The sequence below is a fragment of the Procambarus clarkii genome, chromosome 16 (assembly GCF_040958095.1).
Source record: "Procambarus clarkii isolate CNS0578487 chromosome 16, FALCON_Pclarkii_2.0, whole genome shotgun sequence".
NCBI lineage: Eukaryota > Metazoa > Arthropoda > Malacostraca > Decapoda > Cambaridae > Procambarus > Procambarus clarkii.
This window is the reverse complement of record NC_091165.1, coordinates 41,732,194-41,753,588: the sequence shown is the minus strand read 5'-3', so window position 1 is coordinate 41,753,588 and position 21,395 is coordinate 41,732,194. Positions and strand designations below refer to the sequence as shown.

Sequence of the window (21,395 nt, the reverse complement as noted above, 5' to 3'; positions counted from 1 at the left end):
AGAGAACTGGCACAGAGTCCAATACTTAGGACAATAGTAACCATATGTATTTATTTACTCTCCATTGGATTGATAATACAAGTGCAAATTTTGCTTGCACTTTTCTGCTGCTGTCCGTTGTGGACGATTGTGTCTGTTAGGAGTCTGTGGGTCTTGTGGAGTTAGAGTGTCTTGAGGTCTCTCAGGATCTAACTGCAGCTGGCTCACTGATTCCATGTGGATGAGTTTGTCCAATGTCTTCAGGGAAGTTGTTCCTTTAGACAGGATTTTGACTATTCTCAAAATCCCCTGACTATCTGGATGGACTGAGACAACTTTACCTAAAGGCCAATCAGCCCTAGGGCCATCACTGTCTACCAAGACAATATCGCCAGGTTGGAGATTAGCTATATTATGGGGGACATTGGCCCCATAGTGATGTTCTCGTAGAGATGTAAGATATTCTTTTGTCCAAACATCATTCCATTTTTGGATTATGCTGGACAGATGCTTATACCCCTGAACCAACTCGCTCTGACCCACATATGAGGGATCTCTGATCTCATCATCCACTAGAGATGGTACTGGAGTCAGAAGTCTTCCATACATTAGGTGGGCAGGACTTAATGGCTCATGTTGAGTAGGATCCTCAGACAAGTAAGTCAACGGCCGGTTATTCACCGTTGATTCTATTTCCGTGATTACTGTCTGGAGTTCTTGAAGATTGATTTTTTGACGGTGTAGAGATTTTCTCAAGGATCTTTTTACAGTTCCTATTAACCGTTCATAAAATCCTCCGTGCCATGGGGCTCTCAGAGGGATAAATTTCCATCTGCAATGACGCTGTTCCAGTGTGGAAGTAACTGCAGGATGGGAACAGATTTCCCATAGACACGCTTCTCCAGCTACCAAGTTTGCTCCGTTATCTGAAATCATCAGCTTAGGGCATGATCGGCGTGCTGCGAATCTGCGGAAAGCTTGAATAAATGATTGAGCAGTCATATCGGGTGTTACCTCTAGATGTACTGCCCTGGTTGTAGCACAGGTGAACAGACAGATGTATGCCTTGATAGGTTGCTTATCTGCAGTCCCTGTTAGATATATTGCTCCTGTATAATCTACTCCTGTCGTTTCGAAAGGTTGTAGATGGACCACTCGTTCCTTTGGCAGGGGTGGTGGCCCTGGATAAGAGCAAGTTCTTGCATCGTACCTTCGACATATCATGCAATTCTTCAAGATTGATTTGACTGACTGTCTTCCCTGAGGAATCCAGTACTGCTGTCTGATTTGTGTGAGTGTGTCTAACACTCCTCCATGTTTGATGATTTGTTGATGTGTATGCAACACAATCAACCTTGTGATCCAATGATTTTTTGGTAAAAGCCATGGATGCACGGTATCTAGATTGATATCTGCGTGTTTAAGTCTCCCTCCACAACGCAGAATGTTGTGATTTTCTTGGTCTATCCACAGACCGAGATTGTGTTTTAACTTATGCGGAAGATTTTCATAGTTATTCCCATAAGTTTCTCTCTGGGCTTGTCTTACCCAATAGATAAGTGCATCAGGAAAAGTGTATTTTATACCTTTTTTCCTGAGATAATGAAACACGTTCTGTGTTACATTGATTAATTTGATGAGCGAGGAGTAACGAGTACAATCCAAGACTGATATTTGAGCTTGCTGCCTAGTGGTAGTTATGGTTTGTGTCGTAATGACGTGTGGCTTTTGTTCAGGCCAACTACCATTCACTAACCATCGAGGCCCATGAAACCAAATATCTGCCTTTGCAAACTGTTTAAATGTCATACCTCTTGATAAGAGATCAGCTGGATTATCCTTTGTTGGTACATGCAACAATTGAAAGCCTGCGGAAATTTCTTTAATTTCCGAGACGCGATTTTTTACATATGGAGTTGGACAGTTGTCGTTTCGTACCCATTGTAAGACAGCTTCATTGTCAGACCATATAATGACATCTTTGATGTTCATGGTAGACAAGACTTGTTTGATATGCACTGCTAAGCGTGTGCCAGTTAGCAGTGCTGTTAGTTCCATCTGAGGCAAAGTCCTCTTTTTTAATGGAGCGACTCTGGCCTTAGAGGTGATAAGATATGATTGATGAGAAGTCACTAAGTAAGCACAAGCTCCAAAAGCTTTGGCTGACGAGTCTGCGAATACATGTAGTGATACTTCATTTTCCTCGACTATGTGTCTCGGAAAGATTATCTTTTCAACTAAAGTTTGTTCTTGAGCCACTTCCATCCAAGCTTTTTGTAACTGGATTGGTAGTGGATCATCCCAACCAACCTTAGCTTTCCATGCTTCTTGCACCAATAAACGCCACTTGATTGTCAAAGGATTTAGTAGACCAAGTGGGTCAAATACTTTGCTAACTTGTGAAAGCAAATCCCTTTTTGTAGTGATGTTGTAATTTACTGGCACGGATTTGATCGATATTGTGTCCGAGATTAAATCCCAATCCATACCTAACACCTTTTGTGATTCTGGTACGTGATATTCAGGGTAATCTCTTGCTATTTGATTATTCAATGTTGCATTATAAGAGGCCCAAGATTGTAGTGGCATGTTGGCACCTTGTAGCTCCTTGTTGGCCTCTTGATATAATTGTAACAGTTCAGTAGTACTGTTAACTGTCCCTTGAAAATTATCTACATATAGATTTTGACTGATTTCAGTCTTACAGGGACTTGATGATTTCTTCAGATGAGTATCTAGAGTTGCTTGCAACAGAAATGGACTACTTGTCGCCCCAAAAAGAACTGATGAGAATCTGAAAGTCACTAGAGGACTATTGATATCTTCTGGGTTCTCTACCCATAGAAACTTAGTGAAGTCTCTATCTTCTTCCTGCATGCCAACTCTGAGAAAGGCCTTACTTATATCTGCTGAATACGCATATTTGTTAAGTCTAAACTTCAACAGTATGTCATACAATTTCTGAGTTAGACTTGGACCTGTTTGCAAACAATCATTTAGACTGGTTCCTTGGGGTCCAGATTTAGAGCTACAATTAAAAACTATCCGTAAAGGAGTTGTTTTTGATTCTCTCATTACAGCCATGTGAGGTAAAAAATGGCCTGTTTGCTTATTGTCATGTTTCACGACTTCGATGAATTTATTCTTTAATTGTTGAGCTATAATCTCATGATAGAGTTTTAAATGCTCAGGCCTTTTTCTTAGCTTTGTTAGTTGAGATTTAAATTGACTATAAGCCATGTGATAATTGGTAGGTAAGGTTTTATGGTTGATTTTCCATGGTAGCCTTACCCAGTACTGTCCATCATGGTACTGTACAGTTTCTAAGTATTGATTGTATGCACAGACATCATCAGGACTTGGTTGTTCAGGAATTATTCCTATTGCATCAAGTTCCCACAATTGATGTACAGATTCCAATCCATCATCAATCATGTGGGGGATTTTAAGTGGTGACTGTTCTTTGCCTAGTCATGCCACTATTACAATTTCTGTATGATGTGATTTTTCAGGAGTTGAAGGTTCAAGATCTAGTATAGGTCCTGTCATCAATATGCCTCCTGCTGATTTGAGTATATTCATACCCATAGATTCTTCGGATCCCAGAATGAATCGATGATAGTAGTCAGCTCCAATCAGGATTCCGATATCCCCTATGTAGTCAGACTCAAGCAGAGGATCTGCTAATTGTATTCCTTTTTCTTTTAGGAATTTAATTGTTGCTGTCAGACCAGTCACTTCCATTTCAGTAGGAATTTTATCAACTACTATGGCTTCTACTGTCCTTTGGGATGTACCTAGACAGACATTGAGTTTTACTACTGGAAAGGTTCTACGACCAGAATTAGTAAAAAACCCTGATATGGAGGTAGATACTTGCTTTGAAGATTTAAGTTGTAAATCTTCTGCCATCTTTTTACTGATAAAGGTTTTCTGTGACCCTTGATCAAAAAAGCCTCTTGTTGGAATACAAATTCCTTGATTGCATAGTTCTAGCTGTGCAGTAGGCAATATGGCTGTTGTAACAATTTCTGTATCCAAGTCGTTGACATTGCTCATTACTGTACAGAATTGTACGGCTGTTGTGGTATTATCATCTTTGGGCTTTGCCTGAGATGCAGGTTGATTATTGGAAGTCTGTGATCTGGATTGAGTGTTAATATCACCACAGAGTGCTGTGTGATGTACACTTTTATGACAATATTGGCAGTTCTGCAATTGAGTGATACACTCACTTGTATCGTGCTTCCGTAGACAACGGATGCACCTGTTCAGAGATTTCAGTCGATCGATTCGACTGGCACGGCCTACATAAACTGTGCATTGATAAATGGTATGTGCTTCTTGACAGAATAAACATTTTGGGGCACTTGTAGCTCCTTTTGTCTTATCTGTCTTAGGAGCTTGGTTTCCTACAGTTCTGTTAACTGTGGGGGATATAGCATAAGAGCCAACATTATTCTGTTTCCACTTTGCAGAAGAGGAGTTTTGTTGCCTTGATTTTTGACTGCCATTCTGGACATTTTTGCTTTTGTCCGTGGATTCACTTTTGGGGATTTTTTCTTGAGATCTAAGTTTTCCTCGGCTTCGTAATCTTTGTACGTAAGCTCGATGTCCATCAAAGATTTGGCTTTGTGATAAAATGTTGTTACAAGTATGTAACACTTGTAGGTAAGTAATTACATGCAAGTAGGTTATACAAGCATGTAACACTTGTACTCCTCCAAGGATTTCCTTAAAGGATGAATTGTATCTGTAATAATGTGTATCTACATTATTCATGATGTGATGAAGCATTTTGCTTTTGCTTTTTTCTCGGCTTTGCCTTTTCTATTAAGTAAGTCTCTTTGAGATGCTTGATTAACTTCAGATTTTCTGAGGCTGCTTTCACTCCAGTGAAAGCATGAGATTAGGTGATCAAGACTATATTCTTGGATTAAGATAGTTATCTTAGATGGATGATAATATTTGTATTGACATTGTCAATGGGCTGTTAGCCTTTCAGATTGTGATGTGAGATTAAGATTGGTCTTAATCCCCAATTGTAGACTATTGTAGTCAAGTGATGATGACATTTGTCTATCACCTGATTTAAATGGTCTGTAGGCTGTAGATTCAAGTGATTTTTTAGACACTTTGTGTCCTTTTCTTTTCTGTTTCAGTTGCTGGTGGAATACTGTTAGTCATTTTGACCTTTTCCGAGTTTCGGAGATTCCGAGATTTTTCTCTTTTTTCTGATAAATATGTATGATGTTAATGTATTTTGATAAATGAGCTTTCCTGTCTACTTAGGTAATGATTCCAAAGATTGTCCTTCATTTCCTCCCTGGAATCTGGTTGTAGCAGGTGTTCAATTATCAAAAGTACTGTAATAATTTGATTTGTGACCCGAATGCACGAATGCACCAAGTTGGTAAATCTTGTAATAATTTTTTAAAAATAGTAAATGGCACTATTTTTGCAAAGTTATTACAAAATCTGTTACCATAATAATTGTTCGATAAAATACAGTAGAATGTCTACTGGTTTTACCTGGAATAGGGTATGATATAGTTGATTATGGTTAGATTGTAAGGAATGCTCTTACAGTGATGATAACACTTTTTTAAAGAATATTATGTAATGAGCAGCTCTGAAAATCAGTAGATTAGAGATAATGCTAGATAATACACTTAAATATATATGTAATGTTACCACAATGAGGTAGGTAATGGTATTTTATGATTAAGATGCAGTGCAGTGTCTTTGACACTGATATAATTAAGTACTGTGGTTTCTTAACACTGAACAGTATCAGTATGCTATGAATGCTTACTAGTTAATGGATATGGTGGCTTAAGCCACTGCAAACTATTTGTTTACTTAGATATATAGCTATGATAAATATTGGCTGATAGCTAGGTTAGGCTAGAATATGTAAGAATTATTCCAATGCAAAATCAAGAAGTTTCTTATGTATTTGGCATTGAAATATTCGGTAAACGAATGATCATAAATATCTAGGTACAAAGGACCGTTATTATCTAGGTTCGAAGGACCATTATTGTGGGAAAAACCTGCTGGGATTGATATAAAGAGGAGACTACCAGGGACTTGTACTGAACTAAATTAAAAAATTTACTGTCTGCAAATTAATTCAACTAAAATCTCTAGCTAGGGTTGTAAATCCTAGATCCTCTTTTCCTAATGACAGATTGTGGGCTGTAAGGGACAGGTGGGGTGAATGACTTTGTTGATAGAAGTTCCAATCCACCTGTAGACAGGGATCTCACATCAGCTTGTATTTTATACAAGGATAAGATTTAATAAATTCAGTTATATGACTGAACACTGGCTCTGTTTAAATCAGGGATTTAAACATACATAGTCTAACCTAGCACCATAACTTACAGCCAATAGATTCTTATACTATAAACAACAAATTAAATTGTAAAAGTATAATAAATGACCTTAAATGTAGTCTAAATACTGTTAACTAAGTACTAGATTATATTCAATTAAATGAACTTATATGATAACTTAAAAATAACTAAGCAAGCAATTGATAACTTAATTTATATATTCAAATATATATGCAGACATATTCAATTTATATGATACAGTTAGCTTGAGTGAATCTCTTCCAACACTATGGACACTTGTGAGGTTCTTACTTATTGAGGCTGAATACTTTTCTGACACAATGGACACTCATGAGGTTCAGTGCTTGGATAAGATTCAAAGCTACACTACAATTTTAATAAACGTACCGAAATGTGAGGCTTTGCCTCGCTTTATTACCGACAGACAGATTTATAGAATATTAAAGTTATACAAGCATACAATTGGCCAATTAATACGCTACTGTAATAAACTTCAATACACTTATCTGAAGCCGGGTGCCTGTCTGACAAGTTTGCCAGACTGATTAACTCTCTCTTGTTGAGTTTAGGCACGATATTTTGCTACAGCATTGCTGTATGATGATCTGGTAGTGTTGCTACGTGATTATCCTGCAGTTGCAGAAGAATGATTGGAGATAAAGAATAGGAATGAAGGTGGTGGAAACCGCGTCACTGTGATCTCCACTAAACACTCTTATTTTATATAAATGTTCTAGGATTTTCCTTGTAGATATTGTCCAGGTACTCCCCCAGTTCTAGAGAGTGTTCACTGGCGATAAAAAATATTAGATAAGGTGTCCTTGAGCTGGTAATGTTCGCTAAGGATCAGTCACTTGTTCACTCAGTTGTAAACAAACGCGGAGTGCTCGAGGCATCGTCGTGGGCACTTCTCGCCCCCGAGATCCTCCCCCCTCTCCCTTGAGAGGTAGCTTTCAATGAATATTGATTGATTATTTTTACAGTCTAGACTTATGATTAAGATAAGATGTGATTATAATATAATTAGATATAAGATTTAAAGATTATAAGTAGTATTTGAAAGTACCACTGAATCTTATTAAGGATTCGATATTATCCCTACCGGATGTTGAATAAATGTTCCAATAGTTTTTTAATTAAGAAATCCTTCTAGAAGCTTCTGGATCCTTGAGAGATCATGTACAAAGTCACGTAGGCATCAAAAGGGCCCAGTTGCGTACGTGTTCATGTGGACACTGTCATCTAGGATCAAGCTATATAATGAATCTTTAATGATTCTAATATGATTTTGATACGATTTAGATATGATTTTGATATGATATAGAAATTATATAGAAATTATACATTTCTTAGATGATTATTAGATATGGTGGGTAAAAATTTCCCACAACCAGACCCCAGACCTCACCCCTCCTTGTGAGGGAATCTGTAGTGTCGGCTGAGGCTCCGGTGTGAGGTTATCTTGAGGTTATCTTGAGATGATTTCGGGGCTTTAGTGTCCCCGCGGCCCGGTCCTCGACCAGGCCTCCACCCCCAGGAAGCAGCCCGTGACACCTGACCAACACCCAGGTACCTATTTTACTGCTAGGTAACAGGGGCATAGGGTGAAAGAAACTCTGCCCATTGTTTCTCGCCGGCGCCCGGGATCGAACCCGGGACCACAGAATCACAAGTCCCGCGTTCTGTCCGCTCGGCCGACTGGCTCCCTCACCGTGAGTGTGTGTGTGACCACATACACTCCTCACAGCTTCTGGCATGACACACTTATATCACTTTAAACTATGTGTCTTAATTTGTATACACATTTATGTGTAGTTGACACCACCATTCAGGTCCTGGGATGTAAAACAGATGAAGACAAGCAGCTTGAACATCACAGTGTTGTTGCTTGTGTTGTGAGTTAAGGGGCGGTGACGCTCGTGGGAACCCATAAGGGTTGATCGCGAAATGAATGTCACTTATCAGCGGAACCTTTTGTGCCTCGCTGCCAATAAATGCACAAATGAGCGGATGATTAGGGAGCCCCAGGAGTCCCTCAGGGTGACAAGCACCGGCCCCGCCCCACACAGAGAACACCAGGTAGCAAAACCAAAAACTCGGCCGTTAACGATAATGCAAAAAGTCATCCAGTGTCAGCCCACCACGGCTGAGGGCACACCAGGAGCCCACCACGGCTGAGGGCACACCAGGAGCCCACCACGGCTGAGGGCACACCAGGAGCCCACCACGGCTGAGGGCACACCAGGAGCCCACCACGGCTGAGGGCACACCAGGAGCCCACCACGGCTGAGGACACACCAGGAGCCCACCACGGCTGAGGGCACACCAGGAGCCCACCACGGCTGAGGGCACACCAGGAGCCCACCACAGCTGAGGGCACACCAGGAGCCCACCACGGCTGAGGGCACACCAGGAGCCCACCACGGCTGAGGACACACCAGGAGCCCACCACGGCTGAGAGCCCACCACGACTGAGAGCCCACCAGGAGCCCACCACGGCTGAGAGCCCACCAGGAGCCCACCACGGCTGAGGACACACCAGGAGCCCACCACGGCTGAGAGCCCACCAGGAGCCCACCACGGCTGAGAGCCCACCAGGAGCCCACCACGGCTGAGAGCCCACCAGGAGCCCACCACGGCTGAGAGCCCACCAGGAGCCCATCACGGCTGAGGCCCACCAGGAGCCCACCACGGCTGAGAGCCCACCACGGCTGAGGACACACCAGGAGCCCACCACGGCTGAGGACACACCAGGAGCCCACCACGGCTGAGAGCCCACCAGGAGCCCACCACGGCTAAGGACACACCAGGAGCCCACCAGGACCCACCAAAACTCCCGGCCAAGCCGGAGCCGGACACCGTCACCCCGCCGGGAGAACTTGCCAGAAAACGTTCAAAATCTATGAACTATCCTGTGACCGAAGGCGATATGTGTGCCAGACGTCTTAACAATCCGGTTGAATAGGAATGCCAAACAGCAGCATCATAATACAAACTCGCGAAACACAGCATGACCTGGCGGAGCCCCAGGCGGAGGTGTCCAGCCCTCCGCCCGTCGTCAAGGTTGAACCAGGAGTCCTTCTTACTCCTGATAGTAGGTGCTGTTTGGATGAAGGGTTTGTCCTCCCGAGGAGTCCATCGTGGGGTGTCTCCCTGACGTGGGGGAGCAATGTTGACTGACTGACAGCGTCTGGACACACGTGTCAGCCATCCCCAGGGCTGTGTATCGCTGCCCTGCCTCATTTAATGATCATTTATACTATCATTAACCAAACGTATCTGGTTAAACTATTTATTATTAAGTATATGCATATATTTTGGAGTATTACCATGATATGCTTATAGCTATTGGATGTACTTACATATCCTTGTATGGATCCAACAAGGTCTCACTGGGAAGTTCAGAAAATGATGGAAATATGCCGACTTGACACTTTCTCTGCCTTGGTTTATGCTATAACTACCCATGACTGGTCCATGTGCTGTCATGGACCAGGGGCCAGATTCACGAAAGCACTTACGCAAGCACTTACATACCTGTACATCTTTTCTCAATCTTTGGCGGCTTAGTTTCAATATTAAAATAGTTTAGGGCTCCGAAGCACCAGAAGGATGTTCATAACAATAACGACAGTTGAATGGGAAGTTTTCATGCTTGTAAACTGTTTAATAAATGTAACCAAAGCCGTCAAAGATTGAGGAAAGATGTACACGTTCGTAAGTGCTTTCATGAATCTGGCCCCAGGATACTCACATATGCTATAATTTTGGTGGAAATTTTCCACATCTTTGTCTTGGTCACTCTTCTATGACGGTATCTGTCTTGTATCGTGAAGGGAAGGAAACTATCAGGGAGAAAGCGCCAAGTCACTTCGACTATAAAGCACTAGGAAGGGGTCAGGATAACGATTTGGGATGGGACGGGGGGAAGGGAATGGTGCCCAACCTCTTGGATGGTCGGGGATTGAACGCCGACCTGCATGAAACGAGACCCTCGCTCTACCGTCCAGCCCAAGTGGATGGACTAGTAAACGTCTTACAATTATGGTAGACTAATTATAGTATAGAAACATCACTATTACTGAGTATAGTAGTAGGCATCCATCAGTCTCAGGAGACTATGGAGTGGCGCTCTGGTTGTCGGTCTGGAGTGGCCTCTCCAGGGCGCAAAGCCAGGGTAGGTTCATTCGGTTGTCATCCCAAATCGCATGACATCCCATGCGATTTGGGATGCTCGCCGGTTATGCTCCCTAAACGTTAGGTCGTCGGACATCATTATTCCCAAATCCTTGACATACTGAGTATATGACCAACACAAACCATGGTGTGGTGACCAGGGAGTAGTGACCAGGTATTAGTGATCAGGGAGTGGTGACCAGGGAGTAGTGACCAGGTAGTAGTGGCCAGGTAGTAGTGACCAGGGAGTGGTGACCAGGGAGTAGTGACCAGGTAGTGGTGACCAGGTAGTAGTGACCAGGTAGTGGTGACCAAATAGTGGTGACCAGGGAGTAGTGACCAGGGAGTAGTGACCAGGTAGTAGTGACCAGGGAGTATAGTGACCAGGTAGTAGTGACCAGGTAGTGGTGACCAGTGAGTGGTGACCAGGGAGTGGTGACCAGGGAGTAGTGACCAGGTAGTAGTGACCAGGGAGTGGTGACCAGGGAGTGGTGACCAGGGAGTGGTGACCAGGGAGTAGTGACCAGGGAGTGGTGACCAGGGAGTGGTGACCAGGGAGTGGTGACCAGGTAGTAGTGATCAGGGAGTATAGTGACCAGGGAGTAGTGACCAGGTAGTAGTGACCAGGGAGTGGTGACCAGGGAGTGGTGACCAGGGAGTGGTGACCAGGGAGTGGTGACCAGGGAGTGGTGACCAGGGAGTAGTGACCAGGGAGTGGTGACCAGGGAGTGGTGACCAGGGAGTAGTGACCAGGTAGTGGTGACCAGGGAGTAGTGACCAGGGTGTGGTGACCAGGTAGTAGTGACCAGGGTGTGGTGACCAGGTAGTAGTGACCAGGTAGTAGTGACCAGGGAGTGGTGACCAGGGAGTAGTGACCAGGTAGTGGTGACCAGGTAGTAGTGACCAAGTAATGGTGACCAAGTAGTGGTGACCAGGGAGTAGTGACCAGGGAGTAGTGACAAGGGAGTACTGACCACGGAATAAAGTGACCAGTTAGTAGTGACCAGGTAGTGATGACCAGGGAGTGGTGACCATGGAGTGGTGACCAGGGAATGGTGACCAGGGAGTGGTGACCAGATAGTAGTGACCAGGTAGTAGTGACCAGGGAGTAGTGACCAGTGAGTAGTGACCAGGTAGTGGTGACCAAGTAGTGGTGACCAGGTAGTAGTGACCAAGTAGTGGTGACCAAGTAGTGGTGGTGACCAGGGAGTAGTGACCAAGTAGTGGTGACCAAGTAGTAGTGACCAGGGAGTAGTGACCAGGGAGTAGTGACCAGGGAGTATAGTGACCAGGTAGTAGTGACCAGGTAGTGGTGACCAGGTAGTGGTGACCAGGGAGTGGTTACCAGGTAGTAGTGACCAGGGAGTGGTGACCAGGTAGTAGTGACCAGGTAGTGGTGACTGTAGCGAGGGAAGTATTTCCTGGCCACTCCTGCTTGTCCACCTCACATACTAATCATGTGAGGCGTTGACACCTGGAGTGAGGAATTATGAGGCTTCGTGAGGTATTGTGAAGCTTTCTTATAGGCATTATGAGGCGTTGTGAGGTGTTGAAAGACGTTGTGAAGCTGGATAGGTGTTGTGAAGCGGTCTTTGTTGTTTTGATGTGTATATAGTGAGGCGCTGTGAGGCATACTGAGATGTCGTGAAGCATTGTGAGATGTTATGAGGTGTTGTGATGTGGTGTCAGGAGTTAAGAGGCTCATGTCGAAGCTCTCTTTGGTATTGTGAGCTATTGTAAGGCGTAGTTAGTTTTTGTGAAGCTTTGTGAGTCGTGTTAAGTGTTGTGTTGAATTATGAGGCGTTTTGAGATGTGAGGTGTTTTGAGGCGTCATGAGGTGTTGTGGAGCGTTGTGAGTCCTTGTCAAGCACTGTAAGGCATTGTGAGGTGTTGTGAGGCGTTGTCATGCACTGTGGGGTGTTGTGAGGCGTTGTCATGCGCTGTGAGCTGTTGTGAGGCGTTGTCATGCGCTGTGAGCTGTTGTGAGGCGTTGTCATGCGCTGTGAGCTGTTGTGAGGCGTTGTCATGCACTGTGAGGTGTTGTGAGGCGTTGTCATGCACTGTGAAGTGTTGTGAGGCGTTGTCATGCGCTGTGAGCTGTTGTGAGGCGTTGTCATGCGCCGTGAGCTGTTGTGAGGCGTTGTCATGCGCTGTGAGCTGTTGTGAGGCGTTGTCATGCGCTGTGAGCTGTTGTGAGGCGTTGTCATGCGCCGTGAGCTGTTGTGAGGCGTTGTCATGCGCTGTGAGCTGTTGTGAGGCGTTGTCATGCGCTGTGAGCTGTTGTGAGGCGTTGTCATGCGCTGTGAGTTGTTGTCAGGTGTTGGGAGGTGTTGAGAGGTGTAGGGAGGTGTTGTCAGGTGTTTGGAGGTGTAGGGAGGTGTAGGGAGGTGTAGGGAGGTATAGGGGAGGTGTAGGGAGTTGTTGTCAGGTGTTGGGAGGTGTAGGGAGGTGTTGTCAGGTGTTGGGAGGTGTTGTCAGGTGTTTGGAGGTGTAGGGAGGCTTGAGAAGCGTTGCTTAGTTTGTAAGGTACTTTAGGCGTTGTGAAATAAGATTTTGTGATGTGTTGTGAAGCGTTGTGAGGTGTTATGAGGCGTTGTGAGGTGTTATGAGGCGTTGTGAGGTGTTATGAGGCGTTGTGAGGTGTTATGAGGCGTTGTGAGGTGTTATGAGGCGTTGTGAGGTGTTATGAGGCGTTGTGAGGTGTTATGAGGCGTTGTGAGGTGTTATGAGGCGTTGTGAGGTGTTATGAGGCGTTGTGAGGTGTTATGAGGCGTTGTGAGGTGTTATGAGGCGTTGTGAGGTGTTATGAGGCGTTGTGAGGTGTTATGAGGCGTTGTGAGGTGTTATGAGGCGTTGTGAGATGTTATGAGGCGTTGTGAGGTGTTATGAGGCGTTGTGAGGTGTTATGAGGCGTTGTGAGGTGTTATGAGGCGTTATGAGGTGTTATGAGGCGTTGTGAGGTGTTATGAGGCGTTGTGAGGTGTTATGAGGCGTTGTGAGGTGTTATGAGGCGTTGTGAGGTATTATGAGGCGTTGTGAGGTGTTATGAGGCGTTGTGACGTGTTATGAGGCGTTGTGAGGTGTTATGAGGCGTTGTGAGGTGTTATGAGGCGTTGTGAGGTGTTATGAGGCGTTGAGAGGTGTTATGAGGCGTTGTGACGTGTTATGAGGCGTTGTGAGGTGTTATGAGGCGTTGTGAGGTGTTATGAGGCGTTGTGAGGTGTTATGAGGCGTTGTGAGGTGTTATGAGGCGTTGTGACGTGTTATGAGGCGTTGTGACGTGTTATGAGTCGTTGTGAGGTGTTATGAGGCGTTGCGATGTGTTATGAGGCGTTGTGAGGTGTTATGAGGCGTTATAAAAAATTGAGGATTTGTGAGGAGTTCTTATTAGGTTGTGAGGCATTATGAGCCGTTGAGGCATTTTGGAATGTTGAGTCATTGTGAGGGGTTTAAGTCGTTAATAGGAGTTGTGAGGAGTTATGAGTTTCTGGAGGAGGTATTCTAAGACGTTATTTGGTATTATGAGGCGTTTTTAAGTGTTGTAAAAAGTTGTGAGGTATAATGTGGCGTTGTAAGGTGTTGTGGGGCATTATTAGGCGTTATGAGGCATCATGAGGCGTTGTGAGGCGTAAGGAGGCGTTATGAGGCATCATGAGGCGTTGTGAGGCATCAGGAAGTGTTATAAGGCGCCAGGAGGCATTGCGAGGCGCCAGGAGGCGTTGTGACGCATCAGGAGGCATTGTGAGGCCTCAGGAGGCATTGTGAGGCATCAGGATGCGTTGTGAGGCATCAGGAGGCATTGTGAGGCCTCAGGAGGCGTTGTGAGGCATCAGGAGGCATTGTGAGGCCTCAGGAGGCGTTGTGAGGCATCAGGAGGCATTGTGAGGCATCAGGAGGCATTGTGAGGCATCAGGAGGCATTGTGAGGCATCAGGAGGCGTTTTTGAGCGCGTGTTTAAGCTGGCGTATTGCTGAGCAGTATATTGTGTGAGACATTGTTCATCAGTAATAGAGAGAGCATTAAGATCTTGTTGAGCACCTTGATGGCGAGCACGGCCGGCAGGTCATTGGAGACTTCTAAATGGTGTTTTTTTTATATCACCATTTTGATTTCCAAGACACTTTACTCACGTTTCCCTCCGATCTTTGCCTCCGGGACAGGAGGAAGTGGAGGGAGCAGTACCACAGGCAGGACCCGCACTGGCGGACCGAGGGCCAGATTCACGAAGCGGTTACGAACCTGTCCATCTTTTCTCAATCTTTGGCAGCTTTGTTTACAATTATTAAACAGTTAATGACCTCCGAAGCACCAGGAGGCTGATTATAACAATAACAACAGTTTATTGGCAAGTTTTCAGTCTTGTAAACTGTTTAATAAATGTAACCCAAGCCGTCAAAGATTGAGGAAAGATGTACACGTTCGTAAGTGTACTTACTTGCCGGACAGTGTACCGGCAAGTACTTGCGTAACTGCTTCGTGAATCTGGCCCCGAGTTCTCTGCGGGGAGGATCGGTGTCAAGTGGGAGCCTGTGGTGGACTCCAGGAAGGTGTTAATACGTCACAGCTCTAGATAAGGAGTCACAGCTCTAGATAAGGAGTCACTAGCGGTTATATACCTTCAAAGCTTTTTACCTGAGATGTTTAAGGTAAAGATCAATGCCGGTGTCGTCCTCAGACCACAGATAAAGAAGATCCTGGAATATAAGGAGTTCCCAAGAAGCTCATTAGGAAGGAGATAGTGGCTTAGAACAGCTTTTTCACAATGGTTCAAGGCTTTCTGGGCAATCATAAGGCTGAAAACTATGTGGGACTGGTGATGTGCTGAAGAACTGTAGCACAGTGGGCTACACGCTCTCCCTCAAAGTTTATATCCTTCATGCTTAATTTATATGTTGAAGGAGCCCGGCGAGCACATCACCAAGATATACTGGACCTTGTACGCGGGGACCAGCACAGTATAACACCATCATGATGGTATACTACACTTGGGGGCTGAGTCGTGAATATGATATACGGTATAACTGTAAATCTCGATCACTAATCCTAAATCTTTGTGGTCATTGTTGTATGACTTAAGTTTAAATATATGATTTGTATTCATATATTGTTTTGTTCTGCACTTTTATGAACGAATAACGTCTATTCGCGCAACTTCTCATCGGAAATAAGTAAATTACAAAACGTCAATGACCTGGACACAGAAGTGACGTTTGAGGGGAATAACATATTTTCTGAACGTTTTAGGCATTGTGAGGGACATTGTATACTCGATTTAGAACACTAACCTTCTTCACTGCTCACAAAATAATTAGGAACATTTAGTAATTAATAAATTAAATTAAATTTACTTGAATGGATGCGAGTTATTTGATGGATAGTGTTGCAGGATGACTATTGCAGCGTGGATTAGCAGCATCAAGACTTGCTTGCCAGCAGTGTGCTGAAGCCCATATCCTGCAAGAATCAATCACGTTAAGAACTAAAAGATGGACCATATGCAGCATTGCGTCACTGATAAATGTAGCAGTATTTAGCAGAGGATTATACACATAAAACAGATTTAAAGAAACAAAACTATAAACCACAGAGCCTGACCGCTGTTGTCACATGGTCATGCTTCTTGACCGGAGGCACTGTACGCTGCCGGCAACACTAACCTCATACCAGTTGGCCAAAGGGAAACACTACTTAAAGGGACTTAGATTATGGAGTGTACAATGACACCGGAGGCGGCTGTCTTGTGTAGAGGGAGCAAGACAAGAGTCCAGCGTGTTGAAGGACGGCCCCGAACTTTCCAAGATGGCGACGTGCACAGAATACCTGTGTTTATTTAGCAGGAAATGTTTCAGTACTTGAGACCTTTCCTCCGTACATGTGACGGAGACGGAGATGTGCAGACAGCAGGGAGGTGTTGACCTACGTTCCATATATTACCTTTCTTTACAAGCATTTGTCTTTGATATTTCTTGGTGGAATGATTCCGGGTCACTTGCACCAGGTCGACCCGGGAACCGCCGGGTGTCCCATGAAATTATTTATGTGAACTCTCTGGTAACTACAAGTGATGTATATATAATAGCAGAGACACTCTTGAGGGCGGGAGGCTGCCGCCGGGACCAAGCTCCACAATATCTTACAGAACAACATTTGTATAACTTTGTATCATCATTAGGCCGAGGTAGCCAGGTGTGGACGCAGGATACAAGTGTCGCTTGACTATTCTAAACCTGCTCACTCGCTGACACGTGTGTGCAGGCACGCGGAGCTTAACCAACTGGTTATGTGGCGAGGCGCGAGGCGCGCCGCAGGAGCGGAGTACTACACCACTTATAATGGAACACTTAGTGACGCTTCTCAGCTATAACACAGTAGACAAGTGAACGCTAAGTCAGCAGTGAGTTTATCCTGCCCACACCTAGCCTCCGCTACACCTAGCCCTTCCCTACACTTAGCCCTTCCCTACACCTAGCCTCTGCTACACCTAGCCCTTCCTTACACCTAGCCCTTCCCTACACCTAGCCCTTCCCTACACCTAGCCTCCGCTACACCTAGCCCTTCCCTACACCTAGCCCTTCCCTACACCTAGCCTCCGCTACACCTAGCCCTTCCCTACACCTAGCCCTTCCCTACACCTAGCCTCCGCTACACCTAGCCCTTTCCTACACCTAGCCCTTCCCTACACCTAGCCTCCGCTACACCTAGCCCTTCCCTACACCTAGCTCTTCCCTACACCTAGCTCTTCCCTACACCTAGCCTCCACTACACCTAGCCCTTCCCTACACCTAGCCTCCGCTACGCCTAGCCCTTCCCTACACCTAGCCCTTCCCTACACCTAGCCCTTCCCTACACCTAGCCTCCGCTACACCTAGCCCTTCCCTACACCTAGCCTCTGCTACACCTAGCCCTTCCCTACACCTAGCCCTTCCCTACACCTAGCCTCCGCTACACCTAGCCCTTCCCTACACCTAGCCTCCGCTACACCTAGCCCTTCCCTACACCTAGCCTCCGCTACACCTAGCCCTTCCCTACACCTAGCCTCCGCTACACCTAGCCCTTCCCTACACCTAGCCTCCGCTACACCTAGCCCTTCCCTACACCTAGCCTCCGCTACACCTAGCCCTTCCCTACACCTAGCCTCCGCTACACCTAGCCCTTCCCTACACCTAGCCTCCGCTACACCTAGCCCTTCCCTACACCTAGCCTCCGCTACACCTAGCCCTTCCCTACACCTAGCCCTTCCCTACACCTAGCCCTTCTCTACACCTAGCCTCCGCTACACCTAGCCCTTAACCACAACCACACTTTCTCGCACCATGAAATGTCTCCCACAGCATACTGACCATGTGGTGTCTCCCACAGCATACTCCCACAGCATACTGACCATGTGGTGTCTCCCGCAGCATGAGTGGTGCCCGGAGAGCCGTGCTGGTGCCCGTGGTACTGCTGGGTACCCTGCTCACCACGGTACTGGAGCCCGTCACCTGCTGCGAGTACCGGGCCGTCGACCCTCGCCACACCATGTGTACCTTCCTCCCCAGACAGTGTACCGGCAAGACCATCCTCCGTGAGTACCCCTTCTCCAGCCCCTTGTTGCTAGCCCCTGTTGCTAGCCCCTTACACCTTGTTGCTAGCCCCTGTTGCTAGCCCCTTACACCTTGTTGCTAGCCCCTGTTGCTAGCCCCTTACACCTTGTTGCTAGCCCCTTACACCTTGTTGCTAGCCCCTGTTGCTAGCCCCTTACACCTTGTTGCTAGCCCCTGTTGCTAGCCCCTTACACCTTGTTGCTAGCCCCTGTTGCTAGCCCCTTACACCTTGTTGCTAGCCCCTTGTTGCTAGCCCCTTATCCCTTGTTGCTCACCCCTTACTCCTTGTTGCTAGCCCCTTACCCCTTGTTGCTCACCCCTTACCCCTTGTTCCTAGCCCCTTACCCCTGTGTTGAGGGCTGGTGCAGCAGCACTCGGGTCTACCGAGATTGTGACGAGTGAAATGCGGGATACTGGAGAGTGTGTAGCATGAGGGCTCAGTATGACTTGCCAGTGTGGAGTGCACACTTCACTGACCTCACTGCACACTTCACTGACCTCACTGCACGGCGGCCGAGCCAACCTGGCCCATTGGTCATGCTCTTCACCATCACCAGGTGCTGCGGTGACCTGTTAATTGTGTAATATACAAGAAGAGTGGCCAAGGTATTTTGTTAATTATATAAACGACTACAGCAAGGTAATTATTGATTAATACAAACCCCGAAATATTCAAGACTTGACTAATGAATCGACGAAGAGTAACCAAAAGGATAGGGAATAGTCACACACAGATATCACAATAGCGTGATGGATCAAATGAACAAGAGGTAGAACGGCCTGTTGACATAGCTCGAGTGCATGGGGGGAGTTGTGTAAAACCCTGGTTTGTGTCTCGGAGAGGCTACAGGATCCGTTGGTAAATCAGGATGTTTTCTTGGTTGTGGGAAAAACCTGCTGGGATTGATATAAGAGGAGACTACCAGGGACTTGTACTGAACTAAATTAAAAATTTACTGTCTGCAAATTAATTCAATTAAAATCTCTAGCTAGGGTTGTAAATCCTAGATCCTCTTTTCCTAATGACAGATTGTGGGCTGTAAGGGACAGGTGGGGTGAATGACTTTGTTGATAGAAGTTCCAGTCCACCTGTAGACAGGGATCTCACATCAGCTTGTATTTTATACAAGGAGAAGATTTAATAAATTCAGTTATCTGACTGAACACTGGCTCTGTTTAAATCAGGGATTTAAACATACATAGTCTAACCCAGCACCATAACACCCACAGTCTCCGTGGTGTAGTGGTAAGACACTCGCCTGGCGTTCCACGAGCGCTATGTCATGGGTTCGTATCCTGGCCGGGGAGGATTTACTGGGCGCAATTCCTTAACTGTAGCCTCTGTTTAACGCAACAGTAAAATGTGTACTTGGATGAAAAAACGATTCTTCGCGGCAGGGGATCGTATTCCAGGGACCTGCCCGAAACGCTACGCGTACTAGTGGCTGTACAAGAATGTAACAACTCTTGTATATATCTCAAAAAAAACAAAAAAAAAACTATTAACAGCCAATATGTACTTATACTATAAACAACAAATTAAATTGTAAAAGTATAATTAATGACCTTAAATGTAGTCTAAATACTGTTAACTTAGTACTAGAAATTATATTCAATTAAATGAACTTATATGATAACTTAAAAATAACTAAGCAAGCAATTGATAACTTAATTTATATATTCAAATATATATGCAGACATATTCAATTTAATGATACAGTTAGCTTGAGTGAATCTCTTCCAACACTATGGACACTTGTGAGGTTCTTACTTATTGAGGCTGAATTCTTTCTGACACAATGGACACTCATGAGGTTCAGTACTTGGATAAGATTCACAGCTACGCTACAATTTTAATAAACTTACTGAAATGTGAGGCTTCGCCTCGCTTTTTAACCAACAGACAGATTTATCGGATATTAAAGTCACACAAGCATACAATTGGCCAATCATATACCAAATAACATTCAATATACTTCTCTGCCAGTCGGGGTGCCTTGTCTGACAAGGTGCCAGACAGATTAACTCTCTCTTGTTGAGTTTAGGCACGATATTTTGCCACAGCGTTGCTGTATGATGATCTGGTAGCGTTGCTACGTGATTATCCCTGCAGTTGCAGAAGAATGATTTGAGATAAAGAATAGGAATGAAGGTGGTGGAAACCGCGTCACTGTGATCTCCACTAAACACTCTTATTTTATATAAATGTTCTAGGATTTTCCTTGTAGATATTGTCCAGGTACTCCCCCAGTTCTAGAGAGTATTCACTGGCGATGAAAATATTAGATAAGGTGTCCTTGAGCTGGTAATGTTCGCTAAGGATCAGTCACTTGTTCACTCAGTTGTAAACAAACACAAAGTGCTCGAGGCATCGTCGTGGGCGCTTCTCGCCCCCGAGATCCTCCCCCCTCTCCCTTGAGAGGTAGCTTTCAATGAATATTGATTGATTATTTTTACAGTCTAGACTTATGATTGAAATAAGATGTGATTATAATATAATTAGATATAGGATATAAAGATTATAAGTAGTATTTGAAAGTACCACTGAATCTTATTAAAGATTGGATTTTTAATCTCTACCGGAAGCGAATAAATGTTCCAATAGTTTTTTAATTAAGAAATCCTTCTAGAAGCTTCTGGATCCTTGAGAGATCATGTACAAAGTCACGTAGGCATCAAAAGGGCCCCTGTTGCGTACGTGTTCATGGTGCCATTATCATCCAGGATCAAGCTATAAAATGAATCTTTAATGATTCTAATATGATTTTGATATGATATAGAAATTATACATTTCTTAGATGATTATTAGATATGGTGGGTAAAAATTTCCCACATCTTCCAGAGGGAGAGAACTGGCACAGAGTCCAATACTTAGGACAATAGTAACCATATGTATTTATTTACTCTCCATTGGATTGATAATACAAGTGCAAATTTTGCTTGCACTTTTGTGCTGCTGTCCGTTGTGGACGATTGTGTCTGTTAGGAGTCTGTGGGTCTTGTGGAGTTAGAGTCTCTTGAGGTCTCTCAGGATCTAACTGCAGCTGACTCACTGATTCCATGTGGATGAGTTTGTCCAATGTCTTCAGGGAAGTTGTTCCTTTAGACAGGATTTTTACTATTCTCAAAATCCCCTGACTATCTGGATGGACTGAGACAACTTTACCTAATGGCCAGTCAGCCCTAGGGCCATCACTGTCTACCAAGACAATATCGCCAGGTTGGAGATTAGATATATTATGTGGGACATTGGCCCCATAGTGATGTTCTCGTAGAGATGTAAGATATTCTTTTG

The 21,395-nt window shown here is 44.9% G+C and overlaps 1 protein-coding gene across 3 annotated transcripts in view; it reads left to right on the top strand.

Moving 5' to 3' along the window:
- LOC123760124 (venom allergen 5) overlaps positions 1–21,395 on the top strand; it is a 298,290-nt gene that overhangs the window by 138,792 nt on the left and 138,103 nt on the right. For all 3 annotated transcript variants that reach the window (XM_045745617.2, XM_069325471.1, XM_069325470.1), the window contains one exon: positions 17,918–18,081. In XM_045745617.2, the coding sequence (XP_045601573.1) occupies positions 17,919–18,081 (163 nt within the window). In that variant the 5' untranslated portion in view covers position 17,918. The remainder of the gene's footprint in view (positions 1–17,917; positions 18,082–21,395) is intronic.